Raw genomic sequence first — 19,321 nt, 5'->3', positions numbered from 1 at the left:
AGAATTAAATAGAGAGAAGAGGAAGATCAGGGAAGAATTAAGTAGATATAGACATTAGGATGATCGTCCTTCTTTTTAAAAAAAAAATTTCCTTTGGATTTTTATAAAAAAAAATAAAACTAGAAGGAACAAAAGAGAAAAAAAAGAATAAAAATGATAATTAAAAAAAAAAGGAATAAATAAGAAATGAATTTTAGAAAATAAAATCGAAAAAGAAAAAGAATTACGGGAAATCAAAAGGGGAACAAACTACGTAAATTGGAAAAATCAATAAAAGAATTAAATAAAATAAGATAAAATAAAAATAAATAAATAAACCAAAAACCGATGCAAATCATGCCAGTTTGATCTCGATTTTTTATCTTTAAATTCGATTTCTTTGTTTCTTGGGGCCCGGGGGAACTGATCCTGCTTCCCCTTTCTACAAGATAGCGCCAAAAGGGGCCGATCAGATGCTTCTATTATTTGGATTTTCTATTTTTTTTCTTTTATTTATCTCTTATTGACATCAAAACCCACTGGATCCATCATAATCCTCTATCGATGCATCGTTCCACTCTATCATTATCTCCAAAGTACCATGCAGTAAAAGGGTACAGGTGATATTCCCCCAGCTCTCCACTGTCCCAGGGGAAGCTAGGAACCGAATCTCCGGGCAAGCCTTTGCATAAGTGGGGACAAGGGGAAGCAGCCGCAGGAACAGACGGATCCATCCGAACAGGTATTTCTGATAGGTACTCCGTCATTGTAATGTACAGGTAAAGTTACCTCAACTTCTATTCGGATTTCCCGTTCTTCAGGGGTCCTGACATCTGATGCCTAGGTAGTTCTATAGAATACTGTAATGAACACATGACCCAATAACCTACCAGGTGCGATGTTCTCATCAGAAGAAAAAAGTAATCAAGTTCAGACATTTGGTTTCGGTTTCGCCTTCACGCTATCACCTTTAGTCTCTCCTGAATATTGTTATGTATCTAAATGGACTTTTTCCCCCCAGTCAAACCTATCGCAATATCCTAAACATCCTTCATATGAACGAGATCACGGTCTCGGCAAGCTTCGCACGACTCCCTCGGCCAATCGCTTGCCCTATCTTTCTTCCCCCTTGATCGCAAATTCGCAATCCCGTCACCAGAAACACTAAAACGTTCAAACAAAGCCAATCGTTGAGGAAAAAAAAGAAAAGAAACTAACATGTAACTCCCGTCTCCTCGGGCGTCTACTTTTTCTTTCTTTTTTATTTGTTATCTCTCTTTTCCTTCTTTTCGCGCCCGACTCATCTGATGATCCCGTTTCTCCGTGTGTCTTTTTTTTGTGGTTTCTTTCCTTTCTCTCGCACTAGTCGTTAACCAACCGATCTCGATCATGGTTCCCACGATCCTGTTGGGAGAAGTCTCCATCATAGGGGGTGGGTCCCCGGGGGGCGCGCGCTAAGGACCTCCGTAACACCCCCCCTAAACAGAGCCCAAAGGAGCCAAAAGGAAAAATAAATAAATAAAAAACACTGCCATTACGGTATCAGTACGTCAAGTTTTCACAAATGCGAAGCTCGAATGAACCCAAGGTCTCGGTTACGTATGAACATTCTTTTGGCCTTCTAGCCTTTCTAGTTTCTCCCGGGGACTTGGGTCCAGTGGCCCACTTGACGGTATGCGATGATACAAGTGGCACCCCCGACCCGGTAAATTCTCCATCGCAATCTTTTTCTGGAATCTCCCTGGGAACTGCAGAAAACAGTTAAGTCGGATCCACCCCCATACCCCTATCTTTTCTGTTTAAGGGTACAGTCCAGCCTATAACAATTAACAATATTATTAAATGCCCTCTTGCGTCAGCCCTCTGTCATTGTGTCTTTTTTTTCTTTTCTTTTCTTTTCTTCTTTTCTGTTTCCATTTTTCTGTAATGGAGTAAATGTTCGCCACACTGGAGCTGATGTGGCTATGTTGTACGGAATATGGAGTTGTTCCCCTGTCATCACCTCCCCTTTTAGATTTAGGAAATTAATAAGGCCTCGGCCACGTGCGGCCCTGCATCTTTCCATCCTGGCTCACACGCAATTGGCTCGGGAAATCCTGTTTCAGCCGTGTTTATCCCTGTAGTTTACACATGTGCATGGATTATATAGCTACCTGGGTAATTGATATCATCTGCCTAGTAGGCACAGCCTAGACACTAGCTACATAACTCCGTCAACTACTGTATATAACTGATTCCATCTACCTATCAGTAGGTACATAGTAGGCTAAGATCTAAACTAGGGCAAAGATTGCCTTCAATGTTGGGATAGGTTAGACTGGGAGATAGAGTGCGAATAGTGAAATCGATAAGTCCTACTAGCCATACCGGACATTCATGGGCTATTGCCATCGGGCCTGATGATCTACCGCGGAAGTATAGTCCGAGAGCCGTTAGCGAGATCGAGCGGTACCCTAAGACACGGCAGGCGAAACTTTGAGAAAGAGCTTCTACGGGGAAGGAAGAAGAAGAAAAAAACTCCATAAAGCTCGCAAGTTGCTGATGTGATTGCCGCCTTTGCAAGCCACCTTTTCGCAGGCTGGGTCCCCATTCGTGGGATGATGGGCCTCAAGGCAGGGGAATTGACGATGATCCTCAGTGGGTCATTCTCTCGCACGCGGTAGAACCTTTGGAAGGATCCAAATAATGGGACCGGTATTTACGTTTTTTTCGTTGCAGTAGGCTGGCCCGATCGGGAGGGAAAAGTATGAGTTACATACTCCATATATGGGTTTTATATGGGTACCACTCGGTGGTTTAGGAAAGAAAGCAAAGAGATAGTGGGAACTCAAGGAGAAAAGGGAAGGGAAAAAGAAGGAAAAAGAAGGAAAATAGAAGCCGTGTTCCACGTAATACAAAAAAAACGAGCTTCCTTTTACAGTACTACCGTAACGCAAGCTTAGGTGGAGCAACATACGGGAAGACCCCGTTTCTATTACGGCTAGAAGAACGCTAGAAACAAGTTGACTTCCAGAATCATCATGACTCGGGGCTGCACCGTTCTCCCCGAGTCCGTAGTCCGTTTGGTCCTCTTTGTTTATTGTTTGTCTATACTCCATAGCCGGGTCCAAAACGGCAAGATTTACCCAGGGCGCTTAACGGCTCAGGTGTTTGGTTTTTTTTTTCTTTTTTCGCCTCTGCTGATCTCGGATGAGCTTGCCACAGCGGGTTCCTGAACGCGTCTCCAGACTTTCGGCTCGATGCATTAGTTCACCCGCGAGGAACAAGGTTTAGCGAATTGCATGAACCGCTTTTTTGGCTTTGGGGGGCTTTCGATTACGCAGGGGAGGTTTTTTTTTTTTTTTTTTTTTTTTTTTTTTTTTTTCTAGGTCAAGATTAAGGGTTTTGGGAAATCAATGAAAATCACTACTTACATTTACTCCATATACGCAACAAAAGCAAACATGATGTTAATCGAATTCTCCGATCGGGGATAACGGACACCACATATGCAATGCGCCAATTCCAGTCCGCGGCGCAGGGGACGGGGAACAGGGATCAGGGAAGGGAATCCGGAAAGATTTGGACAAAAAGCCTGGGAAACCGGCCTTGCTGCACAGGGGGTATCCCAGTCAACGTCGATTTCTCTTTGTCTCAATAGATCTTGATACATCAATTGCTCAAGATTGTGACAGTGACGGCCGTTGGGGCATTCAATCTCGCAATGGGCCAGACCGTCTAGTCCAAGTAGCAGTTGGTAGTTCACAATAGCTCACACGGGTAGCGTCAGACCAAATTCGAAGCCGTTTTTTTTTTCTATATTTTTTTTCCATATTTGCTGGCCTTTTTCTCCTCTCTCTTTTCTTTCGAACTAGGGCTCCGCGGAAGAGAAGCCGGACGATCTGAGGTCCCAATAAGAGCGGGAAAAGAAAAATCTCCAAGCTTGGAAGGCTCCATCCAACAGAAAAATTATGGAAGAAGAAGGCTTCTGGAACAAGTGGACTCTCTGGCACAGTCCACAAAGTCCACTTGGTTCTGGTATTCCGGTTGTACTCCGTATGGGCTCCGCAGCTTCTAGCCGATATTCTGGATACTCTTCCAAGGCTGGATATTCTGGAACCCGGTATGGATCCACGATGCCTTGTGTAAATGCTGAGCCGATGCGGGCCTCGAAGTCCAACATTGAAGGATGATGGTCAGAGAGGTTGGTGATGTGTCAAAGAAAGGATTCAACAAAAGTACGCCGTCCAACTCCGTTCGTTCCCCGGGCCAATCTTTCTAAATCGAACTTTATCGTTTCTTTGTGATTGTTTCCCTGTTTTTGAGTTCGTGATCTCCCTTTGTTTCCTCTATATCGTGCGACGTGCTCTATCGCATGAGATCGTCGGAAAACCGCACGGCGACACCCGCAGGAAACCAGACTTTCGCAACTGAAGTGGAGAGCAATCCATGATCCGTTTTCTGGTAAATGGCTATGAGAAAATAGAAAAATAGAAAAAAAAAACAAAAAAAAAAAAAAAACCAAGAAACAAGTCCAGTGAATGACGATCATTCCAATTCCCCACGGGCCCCAACATCCGTCTTGTCGGGTATGGGATCGTCTCCTTTCCCTCCCTGCCGGGTCCCTCTCTGTGACGCACTTGAAGGGGGAGAAAAGACTATCAGATTTGGAGATTTCTTTTTTTCAGATGAATCAGGATATCCAATAAAAATTTCCAAAAATCAAAATAATAAATAGAGAAAAAAAAAACATCAAGAAAATTTCAATTGGACTCCACAGGGCTTTATTTCTAGCATTCTTGGGCCGGCTTCTCATCTTGACCTTCCGCGCGCCACTTGAATGGTCAGGTCAGGACGGGAATGGGTATTGATTCCAGCCACACACTAATCAGTGGAGATCGCTCCGAAAAAAAAAAGAAAGAAAAAAAAAACAAATTCAGCTTCTCATTTGCGCGCTTTGGTGCTTTAGCCCCTGGGTTCGTTCCAGATCGGCGTCTTACATGACACTTGGGATGCACTATGACATTTCCCTCTCTTTTCCTCTGCAATCTGTTCTCCGTACATGTAGTCGGACATCTCGAATGTACTCCGTACCTGACTACATTCTACATCTACATGTGCCCTGTACGGAGTACATAGCTGGGGACTGTGTGCCATGGATAATTTTGACTTGCATTTGATCTGCAAGACTGCAGAAGATCCAACATTGAACTTAATATGACTTAGTATACTCCATAATTCTCTTTAGCACGAAGGTACTACCCCGTATCTCCTCCAGACATCTAGAACACTCACTTAGTAGTTGCATGTACTCCGTACTTAATCCGTTACTTAATCTTACATGGAACGGAGAGGAGATGTACGGGGGGGTAGACTTGTAATGCACTTTGTCCTTGCAGATCCTACCTATTCAATACATTAGTACCTAATGTACTTACAGATTCAAATTGAGTAGCGCCTCTCCCAAGGTTACAATTTACCACAGTATTGCAGCTTCCCGATCGCCATTCCCGATCTCGATCCTAAGATTTCGCCCCTTCCCGCCTGCCTGCATTACTGCGTCCTGATCGACTGGGAAAGGCTCGGGGGGAAGCTGGGAACGGGAATTCCGATGCAAGCTGTCGAATCCGACAACCAGGTTTGGATCCATCACATTCATCAACTTTGCGCTGTCAATCGTGATTCCCCACTTTGGATCTTCGTAGATTAGACTCAATTGCATTGGAATGCAGGGACATGTCTTTTTTTCTCTCTCTTTTTCTCTCTTTGATCTGGGCTTGCCCCTTCACACGCATGACAAAAATAAAAGCCTAAATGCGCCTATGCGCGGTGTTCCTGACATTTCAAATTGAGGCGCTTTGTAGCCTACTAGTACATCATACGGTGTAGCGAGTACGCAGGTCAATCCCAATCCCAAAGAAGTCATAAATGTCCCATCACCTTCCAACCTGTCATATGTGACATTTGTAATTGTTTCCCCCCAAAAGAAAATTCCAATCCAATCCAATCCAATCCAATCGCTCTGCCTCAAGATTGATCCAAGGCTAGCCACTTTCCCACTGATCACTATGATCCAACCAAACCGCTCCTCCAAAGTTCATCGCGTGCAAACAGCATAAGCCATTTCAAACTAAAAAAAGAAAAACATCAGCAAACAATTCCCAACCCTGCTTCGCGGAACGAATACCGGGCAAATGCAACTAATCAAAGCCGCCAAACTCCATTCTTACCTGTTCATTGGTCTGGCAAATCAACACCCGAGGCCCCTTGCCGGTCCCAAGGGAGATATCTTGAACTGTCTCGTTATCCGCCGGCCCCTTGTCGTTAGCTCCCGAGTCAATCGCCACACCTAGACTCCCGCACTGCTCAACCAGCCTCCGCCGCAACAACGCGCTCTTCTCCCCAATCCCGCCCGCAAATACGAGCCCGTCTACCTGTCCATTCAGCTTTACGTAGTAACTCCCGATATAGCCCAGAATTCGATCTACCATGATATCGAGCGCCAGTTTGTGTGTTTCTGGCGCGTCTTCGATCGCGATCTTGGAAAAGTCCGTCGTGCCGGTTAGAGCTTTCCAGCCGGATTGTTTGTTGAGGATTTCTTCCGCCTGTATCACATCACATCCGTGAGCGAGGGGTTCGGATTCAATGGTCTCGAATGATTCTGTAGGATGGGGGAGTCCGGTTTTTTTTTTTTTTTTTTTTTTTTTTTCTTTGGTCTTACCGTGCTTATGTGCATCTCTTTGGTGCTGCCGGGACTCAATTTTCCCGCCTCGCTCGTGTAGTGGAAGACCAGTCTAGATCATGAGGGGTAGATGGTCAGTATGTATGCCCTGCAATAGGGCTAGAGTGGAGGTAGGTAGATCGAGGTATGGAGTAACCCACGAGGGATCAATGGAACCACTTCGCGTTGCGCCGGGTAGCCCAGCTAGGGGTGTAAGGCCCATTCTAAGATAGAGTTGTTATTAGTGACCCGAACAATGAATCACGATATGAAGAAGAGAAAAACAATAAGTGGGTAACTCACGAGGTATCAATTGATTTGCCATCCTTGATCGCGCAGATCGAAGCTCCACTGCCAATATGCATTGCGATCAGGTTAGTGGACTCGGCCGGTTTACCGAGAAACTGTGCTACGGAGCGTAAAATGAACGAGTAACTGATTCCGTGGAACCCGTACTTCCGTAGCCCGTTGGCTTTGGCGATTTCCTGGTTGATGGGATATGTTTTCACGTGGAGGGGCATCGTCTGATGGAACGCCGAGTCGAAAAAGGTGATGCTCTCGACGCTTGGAAGCTCTTCTTTGCAGAGGCGGATGATTTCCAAGGCCGAGAAATTGTGTCTGGTCGAAGGAAATTAGTTACAAATGTACAACTCTCACTTAGCACCTGCGGTATATATGTGACCCGTAAACAGAAGCAGAGCACTTACAGCGGCGCAAGGTCCTCCAATTCTTCAAGCTGGTGCAAAGTCTGCTCGTTGATCTTGATTGATTCCTTGTAGTCCCCGCCATGGACTACCCGGTGACATATATATTTGAGGTCAGTTTCGCTAGCGACCTCCGATAGCTCGGGATCATTAAAGCAGCGCTGCAAGATGTATTTGAATGCATCCTGAGGCGTGTCCAGCTTCCCCTTCAGCTCTTCTTTAATTTTCACAGTGCCGCGCTGGTACTTGAGCGAAGGTGGTGGGGCAGTGATACCTGACACCTGGGCATCGGCGATAGCTCTTGGCGGGTTCTCGTATGTATAGAACGTGACTTTGACCGAAGAGGAGCCGGCGTTGACGGCGAGAATGTACTTTGCCATCGTGGAAATGAAGAATGACACTCGAAATGATGCGCGAAGAATTTATTGCAACTGGGCGCGTGGTTCGTGGTGGTTGTAAGTGATGTCAAAGTTGCAAGGTTGGAATCAGTTGTGACGTAGATGAGATGCCGGATAATACCTATACTTAAAGCGGATGCCATGGCATGATCTTTGCATTAAACGGTTTTAGTGCCCTCCGTTTCGTACCTACTGAGGCATCTTTATGTTTTTAATTGGCCTTTTTCATTCAATTTATGCAGTTGTTCGTTTTTAGGCATTGTCATCCACCGAACTTACCCATCTTTACCCGTGGACTCTACCCGTCATGCCAGGCGAAGTCATTGATCGGCCAAATCCACAACCATTACCATCACATTTACTAAACGAGATAGAGAATATCAGGGTCACCATTCCTCCTAAAACACTAGATTAAAAAGCCTGCGATGCCTTATTCAAATTTCGCAGGGCGGCATGCTATATCGCCGCAGGTATGACATGACCCACAAAACATACTGCAAACAGGAACCTATCACCAAGCGATGATTTCTTGCATGAGAACACTCTTTTGAAACAAAAAGCTTACGTTTGATGATATTAAGCCTTGGTTACTGGATGAGTTTACTTCCTTCCTTCCTTCTTCCTCCCCCCCCCCCTTTTTTTTTCTTTCCTTTCTTTTTTTTTCACGCAGTACTTTGCTAAGATCTGGTAGGCCACTGGGGAACATGTCCCGGCCTAGTGCTAGTCTACTCCCACCTCAACTATGTATCTCAACAAAATAATGAACCTCGAAATGCTGTTTGTTGTCGGTCCAGGACAAGGAGCACCGGGAGTTCTAGCAGGCTAGAGAGATTGTTGGAGAGATTCTATCCAGAGTATTCTCAGGACGCCCAGGGATTTCATAACCTTATATCCACGTTTAGCAGAACGGCTGGTTTCCCGGTTTCCCAAGCCACATCAATGCCGAGACCCCAGGTGCGATCCACAAAGGTGCGGAATTGGGGTATGCCTTGGCTGTATCGTTTGGCGCGGTTATGGATAATCTTTATTTGATCGTTCCCTCCGTTGTGGGTGATGGGGAGGCCGAGACCAGTCCAACGGCTACGTTCGTTACCAATTCTGCCATTTCAAGAACGACAATGACATTGGTACAGATCCTGGCATGCCATAAAATACCTTGATCTCAAAGAGTTTGGGGCCGTTCTTCCAATCCTCCATGTCAATGGGTTCAATATTAGTGAGCGCACCGTCTTTCGGTGCATGGACCGACCAAAAGGAGCTTTTGGCTCTCTTCAGTGGGTACGGATATCAAGTTCGGTTTGTGGAAGATATGAATGATATGAATGACATCGATGCTGATCTTCACTCTTGTATGATTTGGGCTGTGAAAGAGATCCATGGAATTCAAAATGCGGCGCGCTCCGGAAAACCAATTGTGAAACCGTGCTGGCCGATGTTGATTCTGCGAACTATCAAGGTAGGTCTTCATATTGTTCCGGATAAAGAGTGCCACAGGGTTGGTCGGGGTCCAAAATGCTCTACGGAAATTTCGTTGAGGGCTTCTTTCATTCACACGAGGTACCCTTACCCAAGGTAAAATCTGACAAAGAAGAGTTGGATTTGGTCCAGAAGTGGCTCTCAGATTCTAAACCCGAGGAGCTGTTCACCGAAACTGGCGATATAATTGATGAGATCAAATCCATTATCTCGACCGATAATTCCGAGAAACTTGGCTAGCGCATCGAATCATACAACGGCTATACTGCACCGAATCTACCAGACTGGAAACATTTTGGTGTGAATACGGCCGTGGAAGAAAGTTCGATGAAGGCAGCGGGTAGAATGATCAATAAGCTTCTCCTACAGAACCCACATGGCGCGCGTCTGTCCTTGCCAGATGAACTGGAGAGCAACAAGCTAGATGCTGAAATTTAGAAGACGGGCCGAAAATTCCAGTGCTCAGTGAAAATATGCGCTAGGGCTCCATGCAACATTGGATACACCTTGATCGGTCGCGTGGGTATCTTCCCGTCGTATGAAAGCTTCCTGGGAATCATTCACACGATGATAGTGAAGTACGCTAAATTCATTAACATGGTTAGCTGGATCTACCTACCTTTGCCTCTTTCCACTCGAATTCAGTGAATAGAATATGCCTTTCTAACAAATAGCAGGCCCGGGAAAGCAAATGGCGTTCCACCAAAGCCAGTCTCAACTATATCGAGACCGGCACCTGGACCCGACAGGAACACAACGACTTCTCTCACCAAAGCCCATCCTTCATCGGACCGGTGTTGAAACTGACACGCAGTGCAGCTCGCGTATATCTCCCACCAGACGCAAATACTTTCTTATCCATCCTGCACCACTGTCTGGAGTCGAGGAACTATATCAACCCGATGGTAGGCTCGAAACGGCCGACTTGCGTGTCTGTGTGATTAACGTGACAGATCTGATGATGCTGGTAACGCGAGTGTGCATCCGAACTCCTTGTCGACTGAAGAATTTGACCACCTGTTCACTGCTAACAAGTGCATCCATTTCAATTACCATGAGCATAGGCACGAGCTGCAGGGGTTGCTTTTTGGACGCCCTCGTCTGGGATGTGTTTTGATTGCTGCGTATATGGAGGAGGGTTCGACTACCACGCCGTTCGATACGATGCTTGTCAAACGTACGTCGCGGTATTGTGTGGCACAAGCTGCTGATCAGGGTGCGTCGAAGGTCAACGAGAAGATCCAGATCCGTAATTACGAGTTGCAGGCTGAGCTTGGTCATGATATCGTTGGGTCGAGGAAATTTATCATTGAGAAGCATGAAGGTAAGTATTTCACCCAGTTCTTGGTATTCGGCTATGCCTTTCTGATTGAATTTCAGATCCCGAGGGCTCATACGACCTTCAAAGATTCACACAGACAGATGACGTCGGCAGTGGGAATTCAACAGATTAGACTGCATGGGATAGATTTGCAAAGAAGAGTGAGGTGTGCGTCTGCATGTGACTCAGTCAGTATGTAGAGTTGACCTTTAGATCCAGACTGGCCCGTGATCTCGTATACCTAGCATACCGGAAATGAGATTGGGTATTGAAAATCAAACGTTGAAGGTGAGCATCCAAGAAATCACGGTTGGTTGAGTACATACAATAAGTTGAATGAATCCTACTTTTTTTTCTTCCAGATAGGAGAATTCAACGGGATCATGTCTTCCACGATATTTTGCAGGCAATTTCGTACATAAGACACGTACAGAAAGCAGATCTATCAGCTTCGCACTGCAACTCAACTTCTTGGCAAGTTTCAAATGTGTCAAAGACTCAAAGGGAACATGGGAGCGGTGAAGGCCCGTGCATACACCACAAATAAAAACTTGGAACTGCAGCACGTCGTCAGCTCAAGCCTTCCCTTTACAATCCATCTTGCGAGATTCTGGACCATGTTGCGAGTCTTATGACATGGCCATTGGCTCTCTGACTCTGTTATTGTTACGGTCCAACTTCAATATATGAAACAATTTCCCCAAAGACAACAATAGTGGCTTAGTACGAGGCTCATTCGGCAACGTCGGATCGGAGTTCAGCGACTGTGCCTCCACAGTCTCCACACCACTAAACCCAAAATGGAGGGGCTTGCGAGAGATCCAAAGTTGACATACGGACAGTCAATTCTAGTCGGCCCGAATTCCTATCAGATATGGTTCATATCACCCAGCGCCTAAGCAGTTGAAAGCCGGTTCTTGCTGAATACAATGCAATGTTGCTGCAAGTTGATTCATACCTCCCAAGGTTGCCTAGCTGGGTATCCACTTTACCTCTCTTTGACGCCATGCGGTTTCTAATAGTACCAATAACGTGCGGCATATTATCCGTACGAAGAATCGGGATTGGTTCCCCCGATGGACCCCCGGTCTTTAGCCGGCAGAGTTTGCAGATAAAAACTTGACGAATAAATTTATTCGTGGATGCATGGTACGTACGTACTTATACTTACAGGATCCTCGCAAGCATCTTCTTGGGGATCTTCGCAAGCATCCTTAAGAGGGGTTTAGCGTGACGCTCGCTCGGCCTAGCCTTATCTCCGCACTCCCTTTTTTTACTTATATACTAATACCCTGTGGCGCCGCACTCGTTCTTTGCCTAATTTCTGATCCCGCAAGCTTGTGGAGTCTATCCGTCCAGACCTACTTTCTTTATCTCCAAATTTCATTCAGACGACTCCCAGCTTTATATCACTCAACACGCTCGGTCCACTCGAGCCACTAATTTCCTCGACTCTATACCTTCTTCAGTCGCCTGCCAGGTGGTATCAAGTTCACCATGGTTGACCGAATGGCCTTAACAATGGGCTGCCACGCCAAGATTGAAGGTGTTAACACTTCCTATGGATATGTCCCGCACCTGTCAGTGGGAATCGCGTTTTGTGTTCTTTTTGGCGTTTCCATGATTGCACATACGATTCAGTTCTGCTTGAAGCGACAATGGTGGTGTGTGGTATTTACACTTGGCTGCATGGGTGAGTGATGAGACATAGAATGGATCTTGACCGGTTTACAGTTCAGTATAGCTGACGAATGATATTTACAGTGGAATTGATCGGATGGGCTGGTCGAACCTGGTCGCATTCGTGTCCGTATAACGGGACCGCATTCTTAATGCAGATATCCACTCTCATTATTGGTAAGTAGAGTGTGCTTCCTGCTGTTTGAAGGCTTATTACTAACTTCCTCAAAGCTCCGACTTTCTTCACTGCTGGAATCTACGTTCTCCTCGGTAGATTTATCCAAATCCTGGGCCCCCAGTCCTCCATCTTGTCACCAAAATTGTACCTCTGGATCTTCTGTACTTGCGATATCATCTCCCTGGTTATCCAAGCTGTCGGTGGTGGTCTTGCCTCCATGGCAGTGAACAAGGTTGGTGGCAACACTGCACCCGGTACACACATCATGGTGGCTGGTATCGTGTTTCAATTGCTCTCCGTCACTGTCTTCGTCATCTGCGCCGCAGACTTCATTCGCCGATCTGTGCGTCACAATCTTATCCAACCCCTGACCGGAACTATCATCCCGCTGCTGGTTGCCATGACCTTCTCCGTGTTGTGTATCTATGTTCGGAGTATCTACCGTACTATTGAACTGTCACAGGGTTGGACTGGCTATCTGATTACACACGAGAAATACTTCATTGCGATGGACGGCGCTATGATGATCGCTGCTGTTGTGGTTTTCAACGTTGTGCACCCTGGCTGGTTCCTGCCCAAGGATACTGCCTTTACGCCAGATATTCCTTCAGATGAAGTTGAGATGAAGCCGTCTCCGAACAATTATTAGCTTTAAGGTTGATGTCCTTAATGCCGGAGTTGAAGAATAGAAATGTAGATAATTCAAGACCGACTTTATAGACCAGCAGAATTAACAAAAGCGTCATTTCAATTTGCATTTAAATTCGTTCAATTACTAGTAAGTACTTCCAGTAGATACTACATTCTTATCTATAGAGAGCTTCTCCGGATGCGATGACTCGGAATGGTACTAATACATAGAAATACCAAAATACACCCCGCATGCGTACCTCACAGACACAATAGCACCGACAACAAAGGTAAATACCAGTATCAATAAATTACATATCCCACCTTCAACATCCCGCCCACAACAACTTCATCTACAATCCAGCCCGATTCTATACCCAACACTCCTTGAAACTCCTAAAATGGCCCGTACGTCCCAACCGAAACCCCCCCCAAACCCCAAATAACTAACCCAAGCCCCCCAAAGCCCCCACCAACACCAGACCGATCGTGATCACCGGCCCCTCAGGCGTCGGCAAGGGCTCGCTGATCGCGAAACTCTTCGCCGAGCACCCCAACACCTTCGCCTTCACAGTCTCCCACACAACCCGCCAACCCCGCGCCGGTGAAACCGACGGAACAAGCTACTTCTTCGTCGACCGCCCCCAATTCGACACCCTCGTCGCCGAGGGTGCCTTCGTCGAGCATGCGCAATTCGGCTCAAACAAGTACGGTACCAGCCACAGGACCATCGGCGACCAGATGGCCAAGGGTCTGGTCGTTGTGCTGGATATCGAGATGAACGGCGTGCAGCAGATTAAGGCCAACCCCAGCATCGATCCTCGTTATGTGTTTATTCAGCCGCCTAGCCTGCAGGTTTTGGAGCAGCGATTGAGGGGGCGCGGTACGGAGACTGATGCGGATGTGCAGGCTAGGCTTGCGCAGGCTACTGCGGAGCTGGAGTATGGCAACTCGCAGACTGAGGATATGCACATTGTTAATGATGATTTGGAGGTGGCTTACAGGGAGCTGGAGGCGTACATCTTCCAACAATAAATAACTAGATGGGGTTTGGCTTGCTTGGTTGTTATTTGGTTCGATAGTTCACTCCATTTCATTTCAGTTTGGCTCGTGTTGGATCTATGGGAATTTCATTTTGCACATGAGCGAATGACGAATGGGAACAAAAGGGAAATGTCCAGTTGGGCAACATTGATTTGAGAGAGACAAAATTCAAGATTCAAAACAGCAGCCCAAGGGTATCTAGTAAGAAGAGCCGGAACACCAGAGTCTAGAACGACAGGCAAAAAAAAAAAAAAAGATAAAAGATAAAGCCCCTAGATCATTTGGGGGCAAAGCAGATGTTGGATTGAGCCAACATAAATCAAACGTTAGATGTTAAATGAAGCTAAGCTCATCGTCGCTGTCATCTTGCGAGTAGGGGATGGCAGGCTGCTGCCGAGGCACCACCACCACCGGGCTAGGGGCTGAAGAAGCCGAAGGTCGTCCGGATCTTCGCCGGTCCATAGACCGAGGATGCCGCTTCTCAGCGTAATTGAGGGCAGGCATTGCAGTGAGCCGAGGACTTGGTTTATTGATGATCACCACTTCGACTTTAGATGTAGGCCTGGATAATGGCACAGAACGTGTTGGATTGGAAATAACATGATTTGACATATCACGCAAAACACGGCGATGAGAACGAACCGGTTCCACAGATGGAGATCTCGAGGGAGACTTCGACAGTGAGCGTTCGGACAGAGACTCAGATGACAGACATTCAAAGAACGGGGATGCGGATCGGCCTTGTTGTGGACGTTCAACCGTAACCATAGGAGTGGTACGTCGTCGTTTGAAGGATCGAGTTCGAATGGGCGAGGAATCCGCGGCCTCATTTTGATGATTTGATGAATCGGAATCGGAATCAATCTCAGGAGAGCCGATCTCCAACGAGTGTTGAATACAAGGCGAACAGTTGGAGATCCCAGAAGCCCGTCTCTTTGTTGTAGTGATTGTTGTGGGGTTTGCTTTGATTGCGGGAGTACGAGCAACCCATTCACCAATACCATCTTCCCAGCGAAAGAGGCCACTTTTCGGTCTTGAGTCCTCATCTTCACTTGCTGACCCGGGGCTTGATTCCGTTTGGTGTCGAAGAGTAATGGTTGCTTCCTGAATATCCACGGCCCACAGATGATCATCTGGGTCCCCAGTCCCTTCTGCGAATTTCATAGCGGCCTCCACGGCAACACGACTGAGAAATGTAGATAGACCTGGATCTTCTGTCAGAGTAGGAAGTCGTGAGACTACACGTCGAATTTCGCTTCTCATATCGGTGTCCCTATCATCGTTGGACGGACTGCTGAAGCAGCGGAATGATTCACGAACGAATACTGCCAATTCCTTGATCACACCCGACTGAGATGTCAATGTAGTTGAATATTCTTCAGTGCACGCTGTTGATACCAAAACAGGCCCAGTTTCGCCTGCCAAAACTGCATCGTTACAAAGCACAAGGCAACGTGCCAGCAAAATGCAACCGCGTCTTAATAACTGATGGGAAGGAAGAATGGAAATGTGGGAGAGTGGTTCGCGTTCCACCTCTTTTCCCAATGTAAAGGAAACATAGTTGATAACATGGCCTGCTTTTGTACCACCTGTATCCTTGATCTTATCAAGCATACGAGATCGCGATATGTGCATACCACAAAGCGTTGCCAAGAGACTTGCAACATGGTTGCTCAAGGCATCTTCCACTGGCACAGGACATTTCCGATAAACATACAAATTGCTTGCTGGGGCCATGGAATTCCGCGTCGCTCTGACTTGGCCAACGCAATGGCTTGTTGATGGCGTTTGAAAAAGGGATTTGGAGGTTTCATGTGGAAAAATTTTGCAAGCAGAAACAAGTACAGCCTCGATTAACCGCGAGGAAACAGCATAATCGCCATCATGCCGTGAGAATGATATTGTTGCCCGAGTCATCCAGCCAGTCCATGGCTTAGTGGCCATCCATTCTGGAGGAAGTGCACCTCGAACAAGTAGTTTTGAAACTTCGTCAAACATGTAAGATCGATGACCAGATGACATAGCATACTTATGCAATAACGCAACGGATCTTCCAGGCGAGGGGCTCTCCGTAGTAGGCTTAAGAGCCATAGGAAGAGGGCAAGTCGTGCAGTTTGAAAGAAATGTGGAGAGAAACTGTTCAGATGCATCTTGCTCAAGGTGCGGACACGCATCAATTAATGCGAAGATGATTGAGTCTGTCAGCCACCGATTTCGTATCATCGCACAGACCATATACAGGCCCTGGGCGCGGACTATCTCGCGCAATGGTTTCCATCCCTTGCCATGGGGAGCATAAAATGACTCTAGCTCCGTCAAATACGCGTGGCACACATCATCATCCCCATCCTCATCTTCTTCATCCATCGCTTCTTGCTCGATTGCGATGAACTCTGGTAAGTGCCGGGCGACCATAGAAAGAAGAGAGCGTGCACCTTTCTTCGGCCTGGCGGATGTATCCGTTTTACTCAAGAAGTTTAGAAGCACATAGTCAAGGTTATGTACGATATCGACAAGGCCCGTATCTCCAGATTCATTGAGGGCTTCACGCCAAGGATTCTTGTGCTGTGCGTATCGGTCACGAAAGACCTGCGTAGGGCCGCGTGAATCGGGTTTCGGTATTTGCTCCTCCAACAGCTGTTGTTGTGATCGAGCACTCAAAGGTACCTCCCATCGTTTGCCCGTAATCAGCGGCGTAGCCACCTCAATCGCGCCGGGGAGGGTCCTCGGAGTTTCTGGACTTTGAAGCGAGAACCTCGCGCGCTTGCGCCCACCTGTATTTCCTTTGCGCCCAGAATATTTATGCCTGACGCGCCGTTGGCCGGCGCTTTTGCCTGGGATCCATCCGGGATCATCCTCGTCGGCGTCCGATCCGAAGCTTTCGCGAGGGTCTGCGGGTTTTGGTGCTTCCGAACGGTGTTCCTGGGAGTCTTTGTCGTGGTTGAGTGCCTTGGATTCGGCCGCGATAATGGCTAATGTCTCTTGGTGCTTTTCGAGTCGGCGATAAATGGAGGTCAAAGGGCGCAGCACACGGTTTGCCCATTTGGCGGTGGGTTGAACGTCATCCATTGATAAATTCTGGGAGTAATGCTATCGGATAGAAGTATATGCCTGGGAAAAAAAGGCATTAGTCTGGTGTACAAAGAAATTGAGTGGGGAGCAAACGAGGCGTACTGCAGAAATGGGACTTGCGCGCGATTATATCTGCATTTAAGCATGGCAAAAGACCGCACTCAGCCTCCAAACATAATGGGAGAACTAAGCAAGTAAGAGTATACAAGATAGAGGTGCAACACAAGAATACAACGCGTTGAAATGGAATGTTGATGTGAACACAACCGACACTCGGAGATCGGAACAAAACAAACTCAGGTGGGTCTTCTGTATACGGTTTAGCGTCCATCGTCATAGTCTTTAGGCCTGAATAATAAGGCATGAAAATTAGGGTTCCGACACGTGATAGATGGGCTATCTTATCTCTTATCTCTTATCAGTCATCTATTCTCTCAGGCTGTCAGTCTCAGCTCTGAGATACCATAAGTTATAACACGTATCACATCGTTCATTGTTCATTCTTTCAAAGGAGCTGGATTATAATAGACCCAAATTTTTCTGGCTGCGGTCGCCGGTCAGTAATATGAAAAAGTAAAGTAAACCACTGCTAGTAAGTTAAGTAGGCCTATGACCCATGAGGCTCGTGTGGTACATTATATTCAGACCTCTGGGCAAGCAGCTGTGGATTTAGCTCACTCACTAGCTCAATTCCAAGGTTGTTATCTAGTAGTAGGTAGATGATGTCCAGGGAGCACGGGCTGGCATTCAGCTGGGCGGATGCTGTTTAGCACCCCCAATGATGATATCATTCGAAACGAAGATTGTATCAGGTGTTGTAGCTAACGAAGTAAACAGGATAAAATTGGCAGCAAGAGCAGCACTTGATGGAAAGCGTATAACATACCCACCCCTCTCCAGGGCCAACGTTTCAAGGACGAAACAAAATAAAGTCTGTAAACCGAAGCAAAACAGCCCTAACTTATAATCCCACCCAAGTCATCTCTTACACGAACGCATGCACGCGACAAGCATTGCCAGCATAGTCGACACATCACGAAAACCTAATAATACTTCGTGTTCGGTGGGAGTCCCTCGGCCTGGTCACTGCTCTGTATTGGTCAGCACGTCAATCGCTCCAAACATAGGGCGCAGTGAAGTGCTTACCAGTGCTGCCCCAAATAACTTCACAAGCTCCATAGCAGAGTTACAGGAGAACTGCTCTTCCGGCCCAAGGTTGGTGAAGGTCGTGGCAAGATCAAAGTCAATCCAGACTACTAGCTTATCGGGGTCTCCAGGAACAACGAGAACGTTCCTGGGAGAGATGTCATTGTGTTGAACGCCCGCCCTGTGAATATCCTTCATACCCTCTGTTGCCTGAGAATATAGTGCATCCGAGTAGTTCACGCAGTTCAGAGTCTCTGCGTTCGGCAAGTACTCAATGACGATTCCTCTCGGCTTGAACATGTCTTCGGCGAAATGATCGAAAGCAGGATGGAATGCTTGCGGGTCCAGTCGATCGATGTAGCCATAATATTTAGGAACATAGTGGCGCGCACAGACGCCCGAGGCATGGAGTTTTTCATATGCATCGCGTTCGCGGTCAAATCGGTGCGAATCGTGACCTCTCTGCTGAGATCCAGCTTCGCCATGGTCGTGAAAAAGCTTTAATGCGTACCTTTCCCCCTCCATATCTACTTTGAATATCGAAGACGGAACAGAGCGCGTAATCTCCCTGATGATATGAAGTGCGGTGGAGCGAATTTCGGATGGGTCTATTTCCGCTAGGGAAGGACGTCTTGGACCCGTTGTTGTCATATCGGAAGTGATGTCAATTTTTGACCGAGGAGGTCGGCGCCGTGAAGTAGGTCAGGTAACCAGAAAAAAAGGACGAGTCTTGGAGGGCGTTGGTTTGTGTGAACCATGAATAGCAAATCATACCGTAAGGTTGGAGGCGTATTTATAAGATGGAGCAATCTGTGTAGTAAACAAAAGCAGCAAGGTCGCGTGATCTCTGGGAGTACTAAGAGGACTCAGGCACGTGCAAGATAGGACCGAATGGCACATAGGGCGTGGAGATTTTAATGAGAACACTCCAACTCCACCTGCTCGATCTCCAGGCCATCAACTCTGTTTTGTATCACTTGAAATATTTGAGCT

The 19,321-nt window shown here is 46.8% G+C and overlaps 7 protein-coding genes across 7 annotated transcripts; 4 read left to right on the top strand and 3 right to left on the bottom strand.

The window, feature by feature from the left end:
- Positions 1-6,158: 6,158 nt before the first annotated feature.
- Positions 6,159-7,763, bottom strand: N7466_010471 (uncharacterized protein; the record flags this gene model as incomplete). The annotated part of the gene is made up of 5 exons (XM_057169860.1): positions 6,159-6,563; positions 6,680-6,752; positions 6,841-6,903; positions 6,983-7,297; positions 7,387-7,763. The coding sequence occupies 5 exons, from the start codon at positions 7,761-7,763 to the stop codon at positions 6,159-6,161; spliced, it is 1,233 nt and encodes a 410-aa protein (XP_057016469.1).
- A 1,213-nt stretch (positions 7,764-8,976) lies between these two features.
- Positions 8,977-9,497, top strand: N7466_010470 (Transketolase C-terminal/Pyruvate-ferredoxin oxidoreductase domain II; the record flags this gene model as incomplete). Its single annotated transcript, XM_057169859.1, has 2 exons — positions 8,977-9,237; positions 9,276-9,497. 2 exons carry the CDS (start codon positions 8,977-8,979, stop codon positions 9,495-9,497), a joined length of 483 nt encoding a protein of 160 aa, XP_057016468.1.
- Positions 9,498-9,824: 327 nt separating this feature from the next.
- On the top strand, positions 9,825-10,711 carry N7466_010469 (uncharacterized protein; the record flags this gene model as incomplete). Its single annotated transcript, XM_057169858.1, has 4 exons — positions 9,825-9,857; positions 9,935-10,188; positions 10,235-10,581; positions 10,638-10,711. 4 exons carry the CDS (start codon positions 9,825-9,827, stop codon positions 10,709-10,711), a joined length of 708 nt encoding a protein of 235 aa, XP_057016467.1.
- A 1,364-nt stretch (positions 10,712-12,075) lies between these two features.
- N7466_010468 (RTA1 domain-containing protein) lies at positions 12,076-13,085 on the top strand (the record flags this gene model as incomplete). The annotated part of the gene is made up of 3 exons (XM_057169857.1): positions 12,076-12,271; positions 12,343-12,435; positions 12,490-13,085. 3 exons carry the CDS (start codon positions 12,076-12,078, stop codon positions 13,083-13,085), a joined length of 885 nt encoding a protein of 294 aa, XP_057016466.1.
- A 382-nt stretch (positions 13,086-13,467) lies between these two features.
- N7466_010467 (guanylate kinase) lies at positions 13,468-14,101 on the top strand (the record flags this gene model as incomplete). Its single annotated transcript, XM_057169856.1, has 2 exons — positions 13,468-13,474; positions 13,533-14,101. The coding sequence occupies 2 exons, from the start codon at positions 13,468-13,470 to the stop codon at positions 14,099-14,101; spliced, it is 576 nt and encodes a 191-aa protein (XP_057016465.1).
- A 342-nt stretch (positions 14,102-14,443) lies between these two features.
- Positions 14,444-17,179, bottom strand: N7466_010466 (uncharacterized protein; the record flags this gene model as incomplete). Its single annotated transcript, XM_057169855.1, has 1 exon — positions 14,444-17,179. The coding sequence occupies one exon, from the start codon at positions 17,177-17,179 to the stop codon at positions 14,444-14,446; it is 2,736 nt and encodes a 911-aa protein (XP_057016464.1).
- A 1,086-nt stretch (positions 17,180-18,265) lies between these two features.
- N7466_010465 (uncharacterized protein) lies at positions 18,266-18,979 on the bottom strand (the record flags this gene model as incomplete). The annotated part of the gene is made up of 1 exon (XM_057169854.1): positions 18,266-18,979. One exon carries the CDS (start codon positions 18,977-18,979, stop codon positions 18,266-18,268), a length of 714 nt encoding a protein of 237 aa, XP_057016463.1.
- Between the last annotated feature and the right edge of the window lie 342 nt (positions 18,980-19,321).

This window comes from Penicillium verhagenii, assembly GCF_028828195.1.
Source record: "Penicillium verhagenii strain IBT 33310 chromosome Unknown utg000011l_segment0_segment0, whole genome shotgun sequence".
NCBI lineage: Eukaryota > Fungi > Ascomycota > Eurotiomycetes > Eurotiales > Aspergillaceae > Penicillium > Penicillium verhagenii.
The sequence above is the reverse complement of the archived record's forward strand: the minus strand, read 5'-3'. Positions and strand labels throughout refer to the sequence as shown.